We start from the raw sequence: 17,363 nt of genomic DNA on the forward strand, positions 1-17,363 counted from the left end.
TCCCAGCTGCCTGGGTGAATTATGGCTGGAGTAAGTAATATTAACCCCTCCAGGGTAAGTACGTGGGTCATAAAACAAGAGCTGCACACAGCTGCTAATGCCAGCAAAGGCAGCCTGTATTCATCAGAGTGTACGGCAGGAGAGGGACAGAACGACCACAAGCTTTGCAGCGGCTGTGCCCTTTCAGAGCAGCCCCATATCAAGTGATGTTTTCCCTTGTGGAGAGATGGGTATGAGCACAGATGAAGCAAGATAGGAACGATCAGTGCTAGCAATTCAGAGATTATTAGGTCTCACTTTAGACGGGGGGCAGAGAGGAGAATGCCCAAGAGTCTTGTCTGTGGGGTGACCCCATCACACTGACCAGTGAGCAGCGGCTCTTCGGGAGTTGTGTGTCACTACTGTGCAGCAGCACAGCTCACTTGCAACGCCAGGACTCGCTCACTCTGGCTAAAGGAGCGAATAAATCCCCACAAATTGCTATAATAAAGATTCAGCCCACAGACTCCGTGGCGTAAACACACATCTGGTCTCTGTTTGTAATGAAATCAGCTGAAAGCACCATTGTGCATTAATAACAAAAATGCTCAACATATTGCTACCAAATAAGCTCTGCTTGTCTTGAACTTCTATTGTCACATGTTAATGCACTTTTAACACTGATAAATGATGAAGTGCTAGAAAACATTCATCAAGGGGCTTAAGAGTCAAAAGATAAGCATTACTGCAGCATTGTTTTCTATTCCACCAGTTCTTTTATAATTTGGGCAGGAGTTAAAAACAGAAAGTCAGAGGCACAAACCAAACATTTCACATTGAGCCTGCCTTTCTTTGGTAAAGATTTCTTAACTATGGAGTTTATTCTGTGCTTGCGTGACATGAAAAAATCCTTGAGGATGCATGAAAGGGTGTTTCCTTTTTCAACAATTCAGTACTTTCCATATGTCCACCCACCTCCTCCTCCCTCTTCTTCCTTTTCTTGCCACAAACAAGAAATGTCATTCACTTTAATTCCACTCTCCACTCCCTCTCCTCTGCCTTCTCTTACCCTCTTTGCCTTAATTCCTATGACACACTCGCTTTCTCCTTGCAATTCCTGGCTACTATGCACGGCTCGAACTTTATGTGTGACTGTTGATCCTTTTGGGTTCCTTGTGTGAGAAAACCAGGGTGCTGAGCAAGGTCACTGTGCAGACTCAGAGTGGTCAACACATGGCAAGGGTTTTACCTTTTGGGTGATGTGGTTGATCCAGGGTGAAGAGCAGTTGCTAAGATCAGGTCCTTGGGGTTCCCAGATACCATCAGGCGCAAGACATCGGAAAGTTGCAACACCTGTAGGAGGAAAGTTGCTGTGTTCAGTGTGACTTGATTGCATTTTTCCCCTAGCAACCCATGTCTAAGGCTTCTGGAAGCTTATTAGTGCTCAGGTCTTGAGCAGGACACTTCTGAGTCACCTCAGTGGCCTAGTATCCCATCATCTTGGTCCTTTAAGGGCCCTAAGACATAAAAGACCCATGATGTTGTGCAGGAATATTACTTCAAATTCGCCGGACAGCAAATACAGACAGAGAACTTGCAGGAAAGCTGCCAGATAGTAAGAAATCAGAAGTAGATCTCAAACACTGAGCCAGCACCTTGAGTGTTCTGCCCCACCACTGGTGATTTGGGATCAGACCCTTTACCTCATCTTCCTTGCTGCTTTATGAAGATTCTATGGCTCTGAATCATCATTACAACATTTGGGTGGAAACACACAAAAGTTTGAATGCTACAAATGCCAAGATATAATGCTGGGGTTTACTGTCAGCCCCCAACTGTCAAGAGGAACTTTAGAGGAGAGTTTTGTTTGGGAAGAGCTGCCCAATCCCTGCTGGAAAGGACAGCAAAATGCCTCAGACCTTTTGAGACAAAGACAAATGCATCACTGCTAATACATCACAGCTTTTAACAAGCTGCCTGAATCACTGAAATTAGAGATGGGAAAGCGTTATGGCCATCCCCTATCCATAAGTTTGGCTATTATCTTTTCCTTAGTTATTTTCATCCAGTCCTTAGCTCTTGTGCTTAGGAAAGGACTCCCTGCATCCAGCCTTTATTTTCCTTTTTCATCTTCTTTTCTTTTTTTATAGCCTTGGTTCAGAATATCCTTTCCCATTTCTGGAAATCACATCATACTTTTTGCATTAATTTTACCAAGAAGGGCTGGAAAAGACAGCCTAAATATTCTTCACCTGTTCTCACCCCGATGCCTTTCCACGCTCCTCATACTTTAACATATATTTTATCAATCTGTGCTCACCAAATTCCAGAATGAGTCAGTACTCATATACATAGCTGTGAATGGCTCTCGAGGAGTGGAGAACTAAGAGTCTCTCCTCTGCTAGTCAGATCCCTTCAACTCTCATTTTCAGGCAATTTCCTCCACTTTTAACATTTCTTCTTTGAAAGTGAGCTTTTGGGGCTGGACACCAAGACTAGCATGAAAAATAACTATTTTTGGAAAACTGCATTTGTTAAAACACAGCAAACTGAACCATATGCCAAAAGCCATTCTCAACGCGATTATGTCTCAAATTGAAAAGAAAATTTCCAAAAGCAACATTTTTCAAGAAAACAATTGCGGGAAGAGCAGAAGAAAAGGAGCAAAATCCAATAAGCAATAAACCATTTTGAAAGATTTGGCTTTGTTTCCTCCCCACTTGCCCAGCTGATCACACTGAATGCTGGCTGCAGTTTAAAAAAACCCCTCGCACTGGTTCAGGAGCTTCAAAGTACAAGTTTCGTTGATTTCCTCCCCTGTCCCCTCGAAGCAAAGAATGAGCCACCAACACATCAGTCAGTGAGCCCAGGGGCTACAAATACAGGCAAAACCAGGTAAGGCGCATCGCACAAAAATTCTGGAGGCAGAGGAGCCAGCACAACCCCATAACGTTTTCAGTAGCAGCGAGGTGTCACGGGAAGCGAAGACATCCCCTGTGTCCTCCCAGCCCTCCACTCACCTATGGAGCCCAAGGGACACGGCTGCTTGGCCACCTGTCCCTGCCGGGTGCGGGACCACATGATGTCGCGGGCCTCCACGGGCTCGCAGCTCTCGGCGCCGGCGGGCGGCAGCTGGGAGGAGGCTGGCGGCAGGTGCGTGGTCATGTCCTCGGGGACGTCGGCCATGGGGGACGGGGTGCTGGTGCTCCTGTTCCTCCTGCCCGAGGCTGACGTGGTGGTGCTGCGGCCGGTGGTGCTGGTGGCCGCCCGCGGCGTGGTGCTGGCGGCGGTGCTCCCCGGGCCCAGGGCCCCCGACGTGGATGCTCCTGGAACAAAGGCAGAGCTGGTTAGAAAGAGGAAGGGAACGGGACTCCAGGCTAGGTCCTGAGGATGTCCCCTGTGATGACCTGCAGGGCGTAACTGGAGCTAAGGCAAGGCTTTCTGCACAGCTGCCTTTCAGAGAGAAGCTGGAGCAAAGCACACAGGGGGGTAATGACCACTGGAGCACAACTGATTTTCCAAAAGCACTAGCATCTGATGAAAATAAAGCAGCACTTTATGCCCTCACCATTTTTCTTCCTGGCATTTTAATGTAAAAATCTTATTTTTCATCTTTTAGGGAACACCTAGCACAGAAGCGCTTTTAATTTTTAAGTGTTGCTGAAGACCCAGATGGTTTGGACAGAAAAACGTTTTCCATGGTGTAATAAAAAAACCCCAAAACAACAAAACCCAAAACCAAACTGCAAATATAGTCCCAAAATCAAAAGTGCACAGAGGGATGAACACAAGGCTGCACTCTAGAGCAAGCCACCAATTTTCTCTGAGGTTTGTGTTTTGCTGCCCCATCCCAAGAGCAGTGCCCGGCCCCTTGACCTGCAGCCCACGTTACACAAGCAAAAGTGCTCATCAGCCCAGCCAGATCCTCCAGACCATAATGCTCAGTGGACTACCCCATTGAAAACCTGCAACGAGCAGTCAAGCAGCAAGAGGTGGAGAACATGCTTCAGAAGTGCATTAACCCACTGGATATCCTGCAATAGCTGCGCCAAGTACTGACTGTGTGGGGAACACTGAGGGATGCCCACCTTACAATTACTTTATTTAACCTCCTTCTTAGACCAAGGTGCTTGCACAGACTGGAGCTTCCCAAGGATTTGTCTATGGCTTGACCTGAAATATCAGGTGGGGAAACTGAAGCAGGATTCCCCCAGCTGATGCCCCATCACCCCTGTTATGCCATGTCACACACAGCCTATGGAAAAGCTTGCTTCTCCCTTCTCCCTTACCTCACTCAAAGATAAGCATCCTCCAGCTTCTCTCAGCAAAAGACTTTTACTCCAGTTAAATGCCAGATATCCACAACTGCCCCCTCAATCCCTGCCTGAGAAAATGTTGGGGCTTACTGTGAAATGCAGGTAAGGAAGCAATATGAAAAGGCTTGCCTGATCCATTCTTACTTCAATTTCCATGCTGTATCACCTCACTATGAACCCACCTCTTCCACCACCAAAAAGCCTTCAGTCACTGGTGCTCCATGTCCAGCAACAGGAAATGGAGTTTCTACACTAACTCACCTGAGCACCAGGACACTAATCTGAAAACAGGTCCTCAACACTCAGTGAACAGATTTTCCAGCCTTCTCCTGCCACCTTTCTTTCACCATGAACCCTGAGTCTAAATGAACTCTGAAAAATACAATGCAAAAACACGCAGACCCTGACAGATTTCTTCCAGTTCCTGTTCAAAGCTGCACTAGGTCACGAAGCAATGATTTCCCCCTGATGTTACAGGAAGGACTAAAATTTATAAAGAACCTCAGCAAATATGACATTTTTACTGCAGCAGGACTTGCCACAAGTATGTTTTATTTCTTCATAATATAGATTAGCCTGGTAGATAACAACCTGTAAAATTTTTCCATTTACTCTTGCACTAACAAGTTATTTTGCCTCTGTAAAATTACCTATGCCACGCGCAAAGGAACTGAGTAGATTCAGTGGATGCAGTTTCAAAGTCAAAGCTAGCAAGCTCTCCCTGTTTAAAATAATTCTTACAGTCATGTGTGAGCGTACAGAAACATACTGAGCACCCTGGAGCTCCCCTTGATCCACACACAGGAGATATGCATTTTTAAGCCTAGTTTTCATTGAAAATCACTGAATATCCCACGGCATGCTGTTTTTGGAATAGCTCTGGCAAGTTTACTGTAGCAGTTAGGCACAAGGGATTTAATGGCATTTTCCTTTAGCCATAAAAAAATGAGCTGTTTTATCTTTCATAAACCCCCTGGCACCAGTGTCAAAATCTCTTTGAGGGCTTGTTCTTCCAACTTTTTTCTTGTTCCACAGGGCTTTCTTGCTGCTTTTGAAAATAAACACATCCGCCATTTACATAGGACAAGCTGTAAGACAACATGAAAGAGCTGCCTCGAAGTTGCCTAACGGAGTGAGACGGATGGGATACCACTGAACTGAGTTCAAAGGTTTGATTATTCAAAGAGCCAATCTGGTAATGAGCTCTAGCAATCATGGTCACCATGCTAACACCACCCAGTTTTTCACCCAGGAAGCACCACTTGCCAATTTTACTCACACAACTGCGTGCTTCAAAAAGCAGGTTAATTGGTAAGGAGGAAAAGAACAGGGGATCAGGATCATTTACATATAAATGATTCTCAAATCCAAGCAAAACCACTAAGAGACTGCAACCTGTGCAAAAGCACCTAAATCCTATAGCACAGAACAGAGATCAAACCTCCAGATTAACTCAGGCTGCCAATAAACTGTGAATTTTTAACTTGGGGGAAAGCAGCACAACGGAGGGATTCTTCAGACCTTCTTGTTTCACAAGACAATCTTTGCTCCAAGACAAGCACCTTTAAAAAACGCCAACACTACTACAGCTAGAAATGTATAAACTTAATTATTTGATGTTTACTGTTTGTTTTTACCATGTATTGCCATATCAAGACCTTAAAGTTTTTGGCTAAGACTCAGTTTTTACTCCTTACAAATCCAAGACTTTGCTGACTTGGATTCCATGAAGCACAGCACTGGGATAGGAATTTTCAGTGCTCCCAAGAAAGCAATTTATGGCTATGGAAACATTTCTTCCCCAGAAACACCCCAAAGTGATATTTCAGCTCTTTCTTTCCTGCTCTATATAGAGAGCTGGCAGTAATAGCAGAAGACTAAGTTTTGCCATCATTCAGATTAGAGCTACAGTTATAAAAAAACAAACCCCAAAACATTTCCAGCGTCCACAAGGGAGCAATTGCAATTCCCAGAGGAGCCTCTCGCTACTCAGGGCACATTTGACTAGCAAGAAAATAGAAATGTTTAGGTTTTTCCCTTCTCTCTTTTATTTCCCAACCTCCACATAGAGCTCAGGCTTGTGGAGGCAGATTTTTGCTTGTGGAAGGAAAATCATGGTAGGGATTTCCTTATAGGGAAAAAAAATCTCATACAAATAATGGACTGTCTTCTCCCCGATTTCTCTCTGTTCCCCTTTCCAGAAGCAGTGACATGACAAGTGACAAGCACTTTGTATTTGCCATGAGGAAAATTCACCACATGTCATACAACCATGATGTGGTTAGATGCTCTGCTCACCTCTTCCCGGTGCTCCCAGACACAGGACACTGCTTTCCCAAATTAATCTGACTATTGTTTTCCTACCACAAAAGCAGCTTTGATTGCAAGAAAGGCTATTTGCTACCTTTTCTCTCATTTTTTAAAAATGTTGGCACCTAAGCCTCCAGCCAATGACCCGGTGTACTCAACAATACTTTATAAGAGACACTGTGCACTTTCTGTCCCATGAATGAAGATAACTAGGTGCCCCTCGAGCAGAAATTGCAGAGAGGGTTTCCTGGGTGAGGCTCACTGGCTTTGGCGAGGTAAGGGATGACAGGACACATCCATCAAGCTGTCCCCCCAGGGTCACAGTCCAAAGGTTCAGCCTGCTGGCTGTGTGCTACGAGCCAGCACTTGCTCACGTAATTGCAAGGAGAGGCTGCACTCCAAGTTCCACGCTCAAGGTCCAAGCAAACCACGATGACTTCACTCTCTGGCGAGTTCTGCATTCCTGAGCCTGACGCTCAAGGAGATGGGATGGGGAGCCAGCAGCCAGGAGGCTCTGCCTCTCCCTGTGCTGCACCTAAAGCAGGGCTGGACCAAGTGAGGTACAACTAATCCAGCAGCTCAACAGCAGCAATCCCACTGGTCTCCTGAGCACGGCCAGACTCCATGCACAATTATTTACACACGTTCCTGCTGCACAAAGGCAAACGGAGCACTGCAGGAGGCGGAAAGACTGTGAGAAGCACAAAACCTGGAGGTCCCTCCCTTTCCTCCCTCCCTGCAGTTTTGCCCTTTTCATATTGGCAACCACATCCACTGCTTACAGCGTCCCTTTTATCATTTCTTTTTCTACTGAAAGATGGTGCAAGTTGTATTTACATAGCAAATAAGAAGGTCTAGGCATGCCTTGAAAGAAGCAGCACAAAACCCCACAAACCTAATACAATTGGAGGATTATATCACAGTTGTTTTTCTCTTCCCTGTCACATAAATGCATCTCATGGGAATTAATTTTCTACAGGCATTTTCAAATGCATTTCAGAACATCTTCTGAAACTCCTGAGAAAAACAGTAATATTTGAAAGTAAATATATTCCCACTTTCTTTTGCCTTTTTTTCTTGTTCTCATGTGGTGGGTTCGTTGTTTTTTTTTAAGAACTCCATGTGAGGTGACAGAAAAGGATGATGAAATGAATCACCTACACAGACAGCACCAACTCATTTACATACTGCTGGACTGCAAAGTTACACTGAGTCTACGTTAAAGACATCACCCTGCAAAACCTTCCCATGGTAAATGTCTGCTGGAAGACCAAAAGCCACATGCTGGTGCTACTCAAGAGCTGCGGGCCAGGGAATCAACAAGGTGAGATTAGCCCCTAAATTATGTACAGCTCCTTCCACGTGTTTGAGAGCAACTATGATTTATTTTTACTGCAGGCAAAGGCCAAGTCGGCCTCACATCAAACATCTGAACAGCTCTCCCCTCTGCTCACACATGCCATTATTTTGGGAAGCTGAGCTAGAATCCTGTGTGTGAGCACAAGTTCACACGCTGCTTTTGGGGCAGTTGGGATTGTGGAGCTTTATTTACTGATACTGACAAAAGGCTCGCAAAACCCACTGATGGAAGATTACATATGCAGTGGCCCCACAGTGCTCCGTGTGGCACACTGTCCTCAACAACACAACTGCACACAGCCCTGCACCCGGAAAAAGGCACATGAAGCATGACACACAGCTCTTCCTCCCTCTTAACTAACACAAGGTAAAGAGGAAAAGCAGAGGAGAAGGAAGGACCATTCCCTTGTGGACAGCTGACAAATGGAAAAACACTTTCTGGATTTTCTTTTTTTCCTACCTCTTTTAGCAAGGGGATCAGTTTTTGTGCCCAAGGCTACTCTGCCCACATGTGACTGCTCTGCTGGGCTTGGGCAGATGCTGCAATGGATATGGGCCATATGCTGAGCTCCTGTACTAAGAGGAAACCTACAGCAGCAGTCCAAGACATGGTGCAAACTCAGCTCTTCTGAGGCACTTCAAGCTGGAATCACTTAACACACTGGGACTTTCCTCTGAGTCTCAGTCTCAGCATTTAATATTAAACAACAAAGAATGAGAGCCAAAGTGGGCAAAATCATCACAACAGGCTCAAGTTCACTCAAACTGCCCCAGCTTGTCCTTTTCACTGCAGCACCACTCCCAGCAAGACAGTTAATACATTCAAAGAGCCACTGAATGCACCGATTTTCAACAGGCAAAAAAAAGTATGCCTACAAGAGCCCTTTTGACTCAAAAATCTGCATTTCTGACAATGATCAACAGTTCACTCCACATGCTGGATTGCTACAGAAAAGTTATTCTGTCAAAAACATTCTCACTATTATTGCAAATTTCTAGGTTTTGCCTGAAAAAATGAGAACCCAAACAGCAGCTTGACTGCATTTTCGTGAAATATCAGCTTTAATGCTTCTGTGGGACTTTTGCGGGGGTGTACATGTGTCAGCACTTAATACTTTTTCTGTCTCCAAACAGCTCTTAATGTCAGGTCCCCAATTTAGTTGTCATTTGAATAAAAGAAGATACTTCTTTATTTCTTTTTTTTTTTTTCCTCTCTGACCCATTCCTCTCCAAGAAACTACTGGATCCTGCTTAAAATACGTAAATTCAGAGACATCAGACAAAATTTTTACTGTTATTTTACAGCACATATCTTGCAACACCAGGAGATGAACGGGTACAGCACAGGAGCATCACCTGTTGTCTTCACCATGGTCTTCTTCTGTCAGAAGACAGTTCCTTCAGTCTTATCTCTGGTTTCTTGCCCAGGACCTCTGCCAAATCCACCTTTGTGAACCTTTTGCACCCTTTGGCAACCATCCACTGAGGGTATTAATGCCCTGCTGCTTGTTCCAGACTTTGCAACTGATTCTGAATGCAGAATGCAGAATGCAGAAATTTAACTGGACTATCATACACACACACACACACACAAAAAAAAAAAATTAAAAAAAAATCGAGCATTTCTTTCAACATCATGCTGTAATGCTTTTAGAAATGCAGATGAACTATGCCCATAGGAAAAGGTTACAGAAGAGATGATCTAATAGACAGTAGATCAGTATTTATTATAAATGGACAAATCTAAGAATGTTTAGAGTTCAGTTCAAGGGCTATTTTTAGGCACTCTAGCTTCAATTCACTCTAGTTCTCAAAAATACTGTCAGATGTGGTTGCAGTCACTTTGAATTTCTGGATTTGAATGTATAAAATCTGATTTTTTCCCCCCCCAATCCACATGTGGTTTTACACAAGAGGAAAAAAGAAGCATGCAATTTTTTTTAAGGACATACCAGCTGCGTATTATTACTGAATGTATGGAGTGAACTTCTAACCTCCTAAACAATCACTGTCCCTTGGCATGATTCACATCCATCAGAGCCAGTGGTGCAGATCTTATGCACTGTCTTCCAACCTGAATCCTTCAAACTCTATTAAAGAGAAGCCTGGGAGGAATTCCCCAGTATCCCATTGTTAGAGAAATCACTTTTGATTTCAGTAACAGGTGCTGTCAGTTTTTCATTCAGACCACATTAGAGTGCAGACATGTGAGCGCTACACACTTACAGCTTTAAGAGATTTACTGGAGCCTGGAATTGCCAGCTTTTTGTTTTTTTTTTTTTTTAATCTTTTAATTAATTAAACCACGTATGCTCTATCCACGCAAGCTGAAACATACCTTACAGCTTCTAGGCAGAACAAGCACACGTGTAGCTGGTAAAAAGGAAACCCAATTTTTTCCATCTGTATGGCAAAGGATGTAGCTTCAATCTAATATGTATTTCCCACTTTTTGCCTGCACTTATGCATCTTTAATCGAACAACTTGCATGCACTGTGCAGAGGCAGTGCCAGATGGAGCCAGTCTCTCTCCAGCAGTTCTCCACCTCTGCATTTCAAAGAATGGAATCGAGTGCAGGAATCATAAAGTGACTGTTCACGCCCCAGCATTTTCTCATCTACCCAATCAATGTGACGAGCCCTTTGCAGAGCCACAGGCAGTCAGCTTATACCACTATCTGAAACATTTCTGCAGTTGCAAGCTACAAACACAACTTAATAAGAGAAAACCATCATCTTCAAATAGTCTCTGTTCAACTGTGTGTGTAATATCTCCAATCTAGATGTTAGTCAGCAAGATGGCCAATTGCATTCAGATAAATGCCTTGGACTTTCTTAAACATATCATAATCTGCCTGTGAAATGGCTGGTTAGTTGCTTTCCAATTTGTGAAATGGTTCAAATGCTGTAAATAAAAAAGAAATTGGACAGCTTTCAAAAAGGACAGATTAGACTTTTCAATTCTCAGTATTCTGTGCTTCCAAGCTACACTCCTATGATCTCTGTATTAATATTTAAAACCTGATTGTGTTGTGCTGTTATCTTGAGGAAGAGGGCACAGTACAATCAAGCCCAAGGAGACAATCCACTGGAACTAGAAGAAATCAGCTCCCTGGCCCCATAGCACACACGTGTACAAGAGGCGTCAGGGAGAGATGAATGAAAATTGGCCTGGTCCTACTTCCTCCTGTCCAGCTTGGCAGATTAAAATCACAAAGCCTTCTTTTTGCATTACAATTCACCTCCCTTTGCACCACTATCCCTTGATCCCAGCTTCTCTGAGGCTTGGGATTTGAGGTGCCTCCAGCATTCATATACTGGGCTTCCAAATCCTGGATACTTCCCAATCAGCCCGGATGCCCAGTGTTTGAAGCGTAAACACACTCTGAGGGTGGGCTGGTCAGCTGAAATCAAAGAGAGGAAAAGGACCATAAAGTATCAAAGGCAGAGTCACCCTTGCTCACACCCTTCTTCCTCTAACCCGTGTTAGGACTGACTTCATTAGCATGCAGACCACACTGCATTGCCAGACATGAACTGGAGCCCTGACAGCAGCTCTGCTGTCTGTACAGTACATGTTACATCCATAGCCTAGAGCAACAGGAATTATAAACCTCCAGCAATACCTCACCTTTTATCTTTCACCAAATCCATCTCTATTCCCCTCTAGCTACCCACTAGCTATTTCAAACCTGTTTCAAAATCCAAAATCCTTCTCCAAAGCCACCAAAGGTGCTTCCTCTCTACAGGGCATTTGCTCCACTCAGTCTCTGACTGCACTGGGTTCTATTTTACTTATTTGTTTGATTTACTCTTGTTCCTATGAAGAAACCAGCCTGAACTGTGAAGAGAAAAGGCCACTGAAACCACCAGAAACAGAGATGGTGATTAAGGCTGCCTTTTCTCATCCTTTGAGCATATCTGGTACACTTTGGTATGGATGTGCTATCAAGACCCCTCCTGAAAATCAGAGCACAGGCACGGCTTCAGCCTTTTGGCCATATCTTGGTTTGGAGCTCAGGTTAGTTCAATCCTCTCCCCAAACTTACCAGTGGTTTGCTTTCTACCCCTGGAGACACGGACGGAAAGGAGCTTGTGCCAAAAGAAAAAATGTTTCACATAAACCAATTTTAGGAAGCTGACAAAACTCCCTTGTTAGAATATCAATATTCAGCTACTTTCAGAAATAAAGCAGTTTCCCTGAAAAATACATAAAATGCTGCTCAGCTCCCTTTCTAAACTCTTTATTACTTACGTAGAAACATCAATATATCGCAAAGCTCAATTCTAACAACTGCATTCATGTTGGCTCAGGGATCTGCCTAAACAACACTTAACTACAGCACTGGCGTCTAAATTTGTTTTATAGATATCTGACTTCTGCAGAGGGCTCCAACAATGAGAACACCATTAATATTATGAAAAACACATCTACTTCAGCAAAGCAGATTTATAGCAAATAAACAAACTGTGCAATACACAGGGTGTTTTAAGGTTAAATGAACTCGGTAGCACTTTCAGGGATTGCCAGTTTTCCTAACAGAGTACTGGACACAGGCAGCTTAGTGCACTATCAAGTCCATGCTGATATCCTAAAAAGCCTGGCACGCAAGCAGCTCTCACTCATGTCCCAGAGGCTAATTTTTCATATGAGGGAGGCCACTGGGGTGCTGGCAGCAATGGTGAATATTCATTCATATGCTCAGCATTTCAGATCTCCACCCTGAAGGCTCCAGCGCTGGAGGCACTGCCATGGCCAGTCATCTCAGTTGAAAAGTCACAGCAGACACCCAAGAGGCAGGAAGGAACAGCCTCCAAAATATCAGAAAAGGAGGTTTTACCTATTTTTTTTTTTTTCTCTGAACCATTAAGGGCTACCAGCTCTCATGAAGTCAGCTTTGGCCAAGATGTAGTTTCAGACTCTTACCCGAGGGTTGATGACAAGATGACAGTACATAATCCCAGGGTGCAAAAACTTTCAACATTTATCTGTAGCTTTACATCTGTCAGCTTTCACATTATTCTTGTTAATGGATAGCTCAGACCAGCACATTGCAAGGTGAGCATGTTTCCTTGTGCGAAGCTAAACAATATACCCATTGACCTTTAAACACTCAGAACTGGGCCCACAAAAGAGAAAAGACATTAAAAACTTACAAGCAAGTGAAGAGGAGTACTGAAAAGCAAGTATTTTAGGTCAAAGTTGTATACCTGGTTCCCCAGGTTTGGCATGTGGTTTTACATGCCGTCAGGGGCTAAAGTTTACATGCCCAGGGGAATTACTGCTCCAAACCAGAGGCACCAGACGGACAGAAGAATGTCCAGGTGCTGCTGTGCCAGACTAGGGATTTTCCATAATGTACTCTTGGTCTGGAAGCCTAAACTGCACCTGATCCACTTGGACTACCAACAAAAGCATTGCAGATCCTCACAAGCAACAGCAGAATCTCAAGAAGTTGGGAACTAATGGAAAAAAATCAAATAGGATGACACAGAAATGAAAAAAAAGGTATCCTTTAGAGCTTTTTAAGCTGTGTAATCTCCTTGCTTTTTATAATATATACATCCATAAAATGAAGTTCCTGATGTGACTGCAAAGCATAAATTTGATACTTCGAACAAAAGAATCGTCTCTCATAAGGAGAAAAAGAAAAAAAAATACACATATTCAACATTTAAAAAAGAGAAGAGAGAGTTGATACAAAGATAGTCTGACCTGGTCTGATGCACGTGTCTTAAAAACGTAACTGCTAAATAGCTACATTTGTTTTCCAGACAAACACAAACATACAGACTTAACTAAATGTAAACGCATCTCCATAGGACAGCACAACTCAAAAGCATAACGGAAACACAGGAGGGAAAAAGAAATAGTCAAGCGGTATACTCCAATTCTGAAATACAGCAGAGATGCATATATACTTACAGATGTTTTCTTACTTTCAATCTGGGATAAAACTGCTGCCACAGTGCATGGCTAAAAAGCTGCTATATGCTTCTAGCACACAGCTTAAACCTCATTTTACAGCTCTCACAGGTAACATAAAATAAATGCACCAGTCTACCGTGATTATTAGTTTTCCTTCTCTTCGGTGTCAAATATGTTCAAATGTTTTTGTTTTATGAATTTTTTACAGCACACCACTTAGTACATGTGTTGAGACCTGTAATGTTATTAGCCCTGAGCCTTTCACATTCCATGAATGCATCGAGAAGTTTCATCAATTTGCAGGGAAGAAGTATATTAGTTTTTCTAGTCATTGCAGGGCCTCACAGGTACTAAAAAACTCAAAAGCCCTAATATTTTACATTATCCAGCCAGAACTCTCATTTCATAATAATACCAACCAAAAATCTAGCTCACTTATTTCATCAAAAGCAACTCTTCTTCCATTATCTTAAATATAAATGAGAAAAAGCATGCAGCTGAGGCAGACAGAATAATTTATAATGAGAGGAGATCTGTCATGCCTGCAATACTAAAAAAAATAGAGCATAACCCTGAACTCATTTGGAATTGAAGGAAAAAACAGACTTTCTAGTGTGGTGGTCAGGCTCAAGAGGAAAAGGGAGGAAGAAGGTCACCTGTGATAGACCTTCACGGTCAGCACTACGCAAGTCAAGAAATGCTTAAACCGTCAAATAGATATTAGACACATTTTGTTGCTTTTTCTTCTTTAGAAAGAGGCTAGCTGACCACAGATCAGAGACATGGCATTCACTGGCCTGGCATTCAACCTGGAGATGGCTCAGCAAAATACAAATTCCAAATGTAGGCAGTGGAATTCCACTGCAGTGGCAAGCAGCACATCCACTAAGTTAAGCTGCCACAGAGATTGTTCCAAGGCAGAGAGAATTGTGGTTTTGCTTGAAGAAAAAGGGAAAGATTTGATTTAGGAATCTGAGTCAGCCAGTTTATAGACAATAAAAGGTAGCATCAAAAGCCATTCAATTTGTCCAAGACCCCAGATGCTCTTTGGAGGTGCAGGAGCTTACAGGTCAGTGCAATGCCATTGCCTTCACTTTATCAACACCTCCACGCCCAAGCCTTGGCTGAAAACTGTGCCATCCATCAGCAAGCAACTTCTGACTCTGTGCCCTGAAAAGCTCAGTGTCTGCTGCAGCAAATCTCCGGGCTACAAAAGGAACTGCGAGCATCTCAACTATTTGCTCGCCTGTCCTTGAGGTGTTAAGTTGGTGCTGGGGAAGGCTTAAGCCTTTCCATGGATAACCAGAAAATCCGGAACTACGGCACAGATGCTAAGAACAGAGTAGCGTGGAGAGGCAGGGGAAAACTCCACCTCAAGCAGCCAACCTGATGTCCTTATTTCCTTCTCCTCCTGCAGAGGACATCATCCATCACAGTCCACAACACACTCCTGGGAAGTGCTGAGACGTGCCAAGGATTACAGTAAAACAAGAGGTGGACAGGGAAGGCTTTGATCCTCCCGTGTTATTGTATGAGAATATCATTTGCTAACGCAAAAGAACGAGCCCTTCTTTCGATCCAGGTTATTCCATGAGGAATCTCTTTCTGCAAAGCCTGAAGCTCAGACAAGGTACTGGGCTTGAGGGACCACTCTTCACATCTTCTGCGCCAAGCTCAGCATGTCCACGGTACATTTCTGAGCACAACATGCAACTCCCTAATCCTCTTGGCAGCAGTCACTCCTGCAAGGTCAGTCCCCCTGGCCTACAAGATGCCTTTCCAAATTAAGCTGTTATTTTCCCTTATTAAACATCATATTTGAGCTAAAACAGCATCACTGATTCAGTTAAACCCTTGCTGTCTGCAGCTCTTGTTCAGAGCCGAGCGCACAGAAATCTCATAGAGACCGAGATGCCTGGTCAAACAGACTCCAGTGAGTTGTAACTAAGAGAGATGCAACTTTATTTTAGCAGCATGAATCATTTCAGGTCCAGGGACAGCAATGTGAATCATGCTTCCTGGCTGAGCTTTTGTCTTCTGTAATAGCAAACAGCATCTCCAAGAGTGGCCAATAGACTCTGCTACCTACCAGGGCATCCTGACCTGACACTCATTTGCCACAGATGGCTTTCATCCACTGGCTGATTTATGTGAGGACAGGGATGTTTAGCTCCAAGAGGAGGTACTATCCACTGCCACTGACCACCTTTGAGGGAAATGGATAGAAATAAAAAAGAACAGTCAACTCTAGATCCAGCCAGCTTTTAAACAAGAGCAGTCACTGGATTTCAAATCTCACTAAGCAACACAGGGTGAGCATGTTCTAATAGAAAGGAAATTTTAAGTGTGTACAGAGAAAATCAAATAAAACACATAAGGAAAGGACTGAATCTAAGAGCAGATATTAGATTTCTTTTCTCTCTTGCACGCAAAGCAAACATTGTTCAAGGATGTTTAAAAATCTGTTTGGCAGCTGAGGCGTGCAGGACTCCACTAGCAACACAACAGAATATTATCTGTCCATTTCTGTCAAGCTGAGGCAAGTTCACATTGTGGTGTCTGCCTAAATAAAAAACAAAACCATGACAGAACTGACCCAGGCCAGGCTGAGAGTATGCTGGATGAGATGGGACAGGGATGAAGAAAAAGGGACAGCAGATGCAAAGGGTGTGAAATGAGAAAGAAGCCAAATGCAGGGACCAAGCAGACTTAGAAATTCCTTCCCCCTACAATTAACTGTTGGGGATTTCTTTTCTTTTTCCTTTTTGATAGTATCTAAATCATAAAACCAGCCTGGCTGGATGAAAGCAGTATGAGTTAAGTCAGTGTTACTGAACATTTTTCCTTTGGAGACAATTTCTTTGCAGGGATCCTCCAAGTGGTGAATGCAGTGTTACATTTCCTTTATCAGCCAACAGAAACATTGCACCGGTGAGGCCAAGCTCTTGCAGGTGATAGGATCCCTGCTGGAAATTCAGGCTAACATTCAGAAAACCCCCAATCTCCCTCTTATCCAGATTTCTCTCCCTGCACATAGAATAAAATCTCATTCATGTGGAACCTGCATTACAGCTCTCTGGTTACAGTGCTGGCTCACCTCCACTAAAAGGGATCTTAAATCTCTATTTTTAGTTCTTTTCCTCACCCAGGGTCAGTTCCAAAACTAACCTCTGCCTGTCTCACTTGTCACTGCCTACAAACCACTTCTACATCTGCCCCTTGGGAAATGAGCTGCTCCTTCCAGTTTTATTTCTCCATTGTCTTCCATTTGCTTTCCTTTCCCAGAAAAGGAAAGAGAACACATCCTCACATGGAGCTTTCCTCAGCCTCACACCCACTTCTCAGCTCTCTGTTCCCTTGACTCCAAAATGAAGGATTCTCTCAAGGTAAACAATTTTAGATATCCCCTTTACTTGACATCTGACACTACCCCACCGACCTTCCTCAAAGTCCAGTGTGGGGTGGCATCTT

General features: G+C 43.6%; 1 protein-coding gene across 1 annotated transcript in view; it reads right to left on the minus strand.

Annotated features, from left to right (window-relative positions):
• The window catches only part of ADGRL3 (adhesion G protein-coupled receptor L3), a 480,164-nt gene that overhangs the window by 92,253 nt on the left and 370,548 nt on the right, over nucleotides 1–17,363 (minus strand). Inside the window, exons 8-9 of the mRNA XM_066317961.1 lie at nucleotides 3,000–3,305; nucleotides 1,229–1,332 (exon numbers count right to left, since the gene is read on the minus strand). Coding sequence (XP_066174058.1) covers nucleotides 1,229–1,332; nucleotides 3,000–3,305 — 410 coding nt within the window. The remainder of the gene's footprint in view (nucleotides 1–1,228; nucleotides 1,333–2,999; nucleotides 3,306–17,363) is intronic.

Source organism: Sylvia atricapilla, chromosome 4 (genome assembly GCF_009819655.1).
Source record: "Sylvia atricapilla isolate bSylAtr1 chromosome 4, bSylAtr1.pri, whole genome shotgun sequence".
Lineage (NCBI taxonomy): Eukaryota > Metazoa > Chordata > Aves > Passeriformes > Sylviidae > Sylvia > Sylvia atricapilla.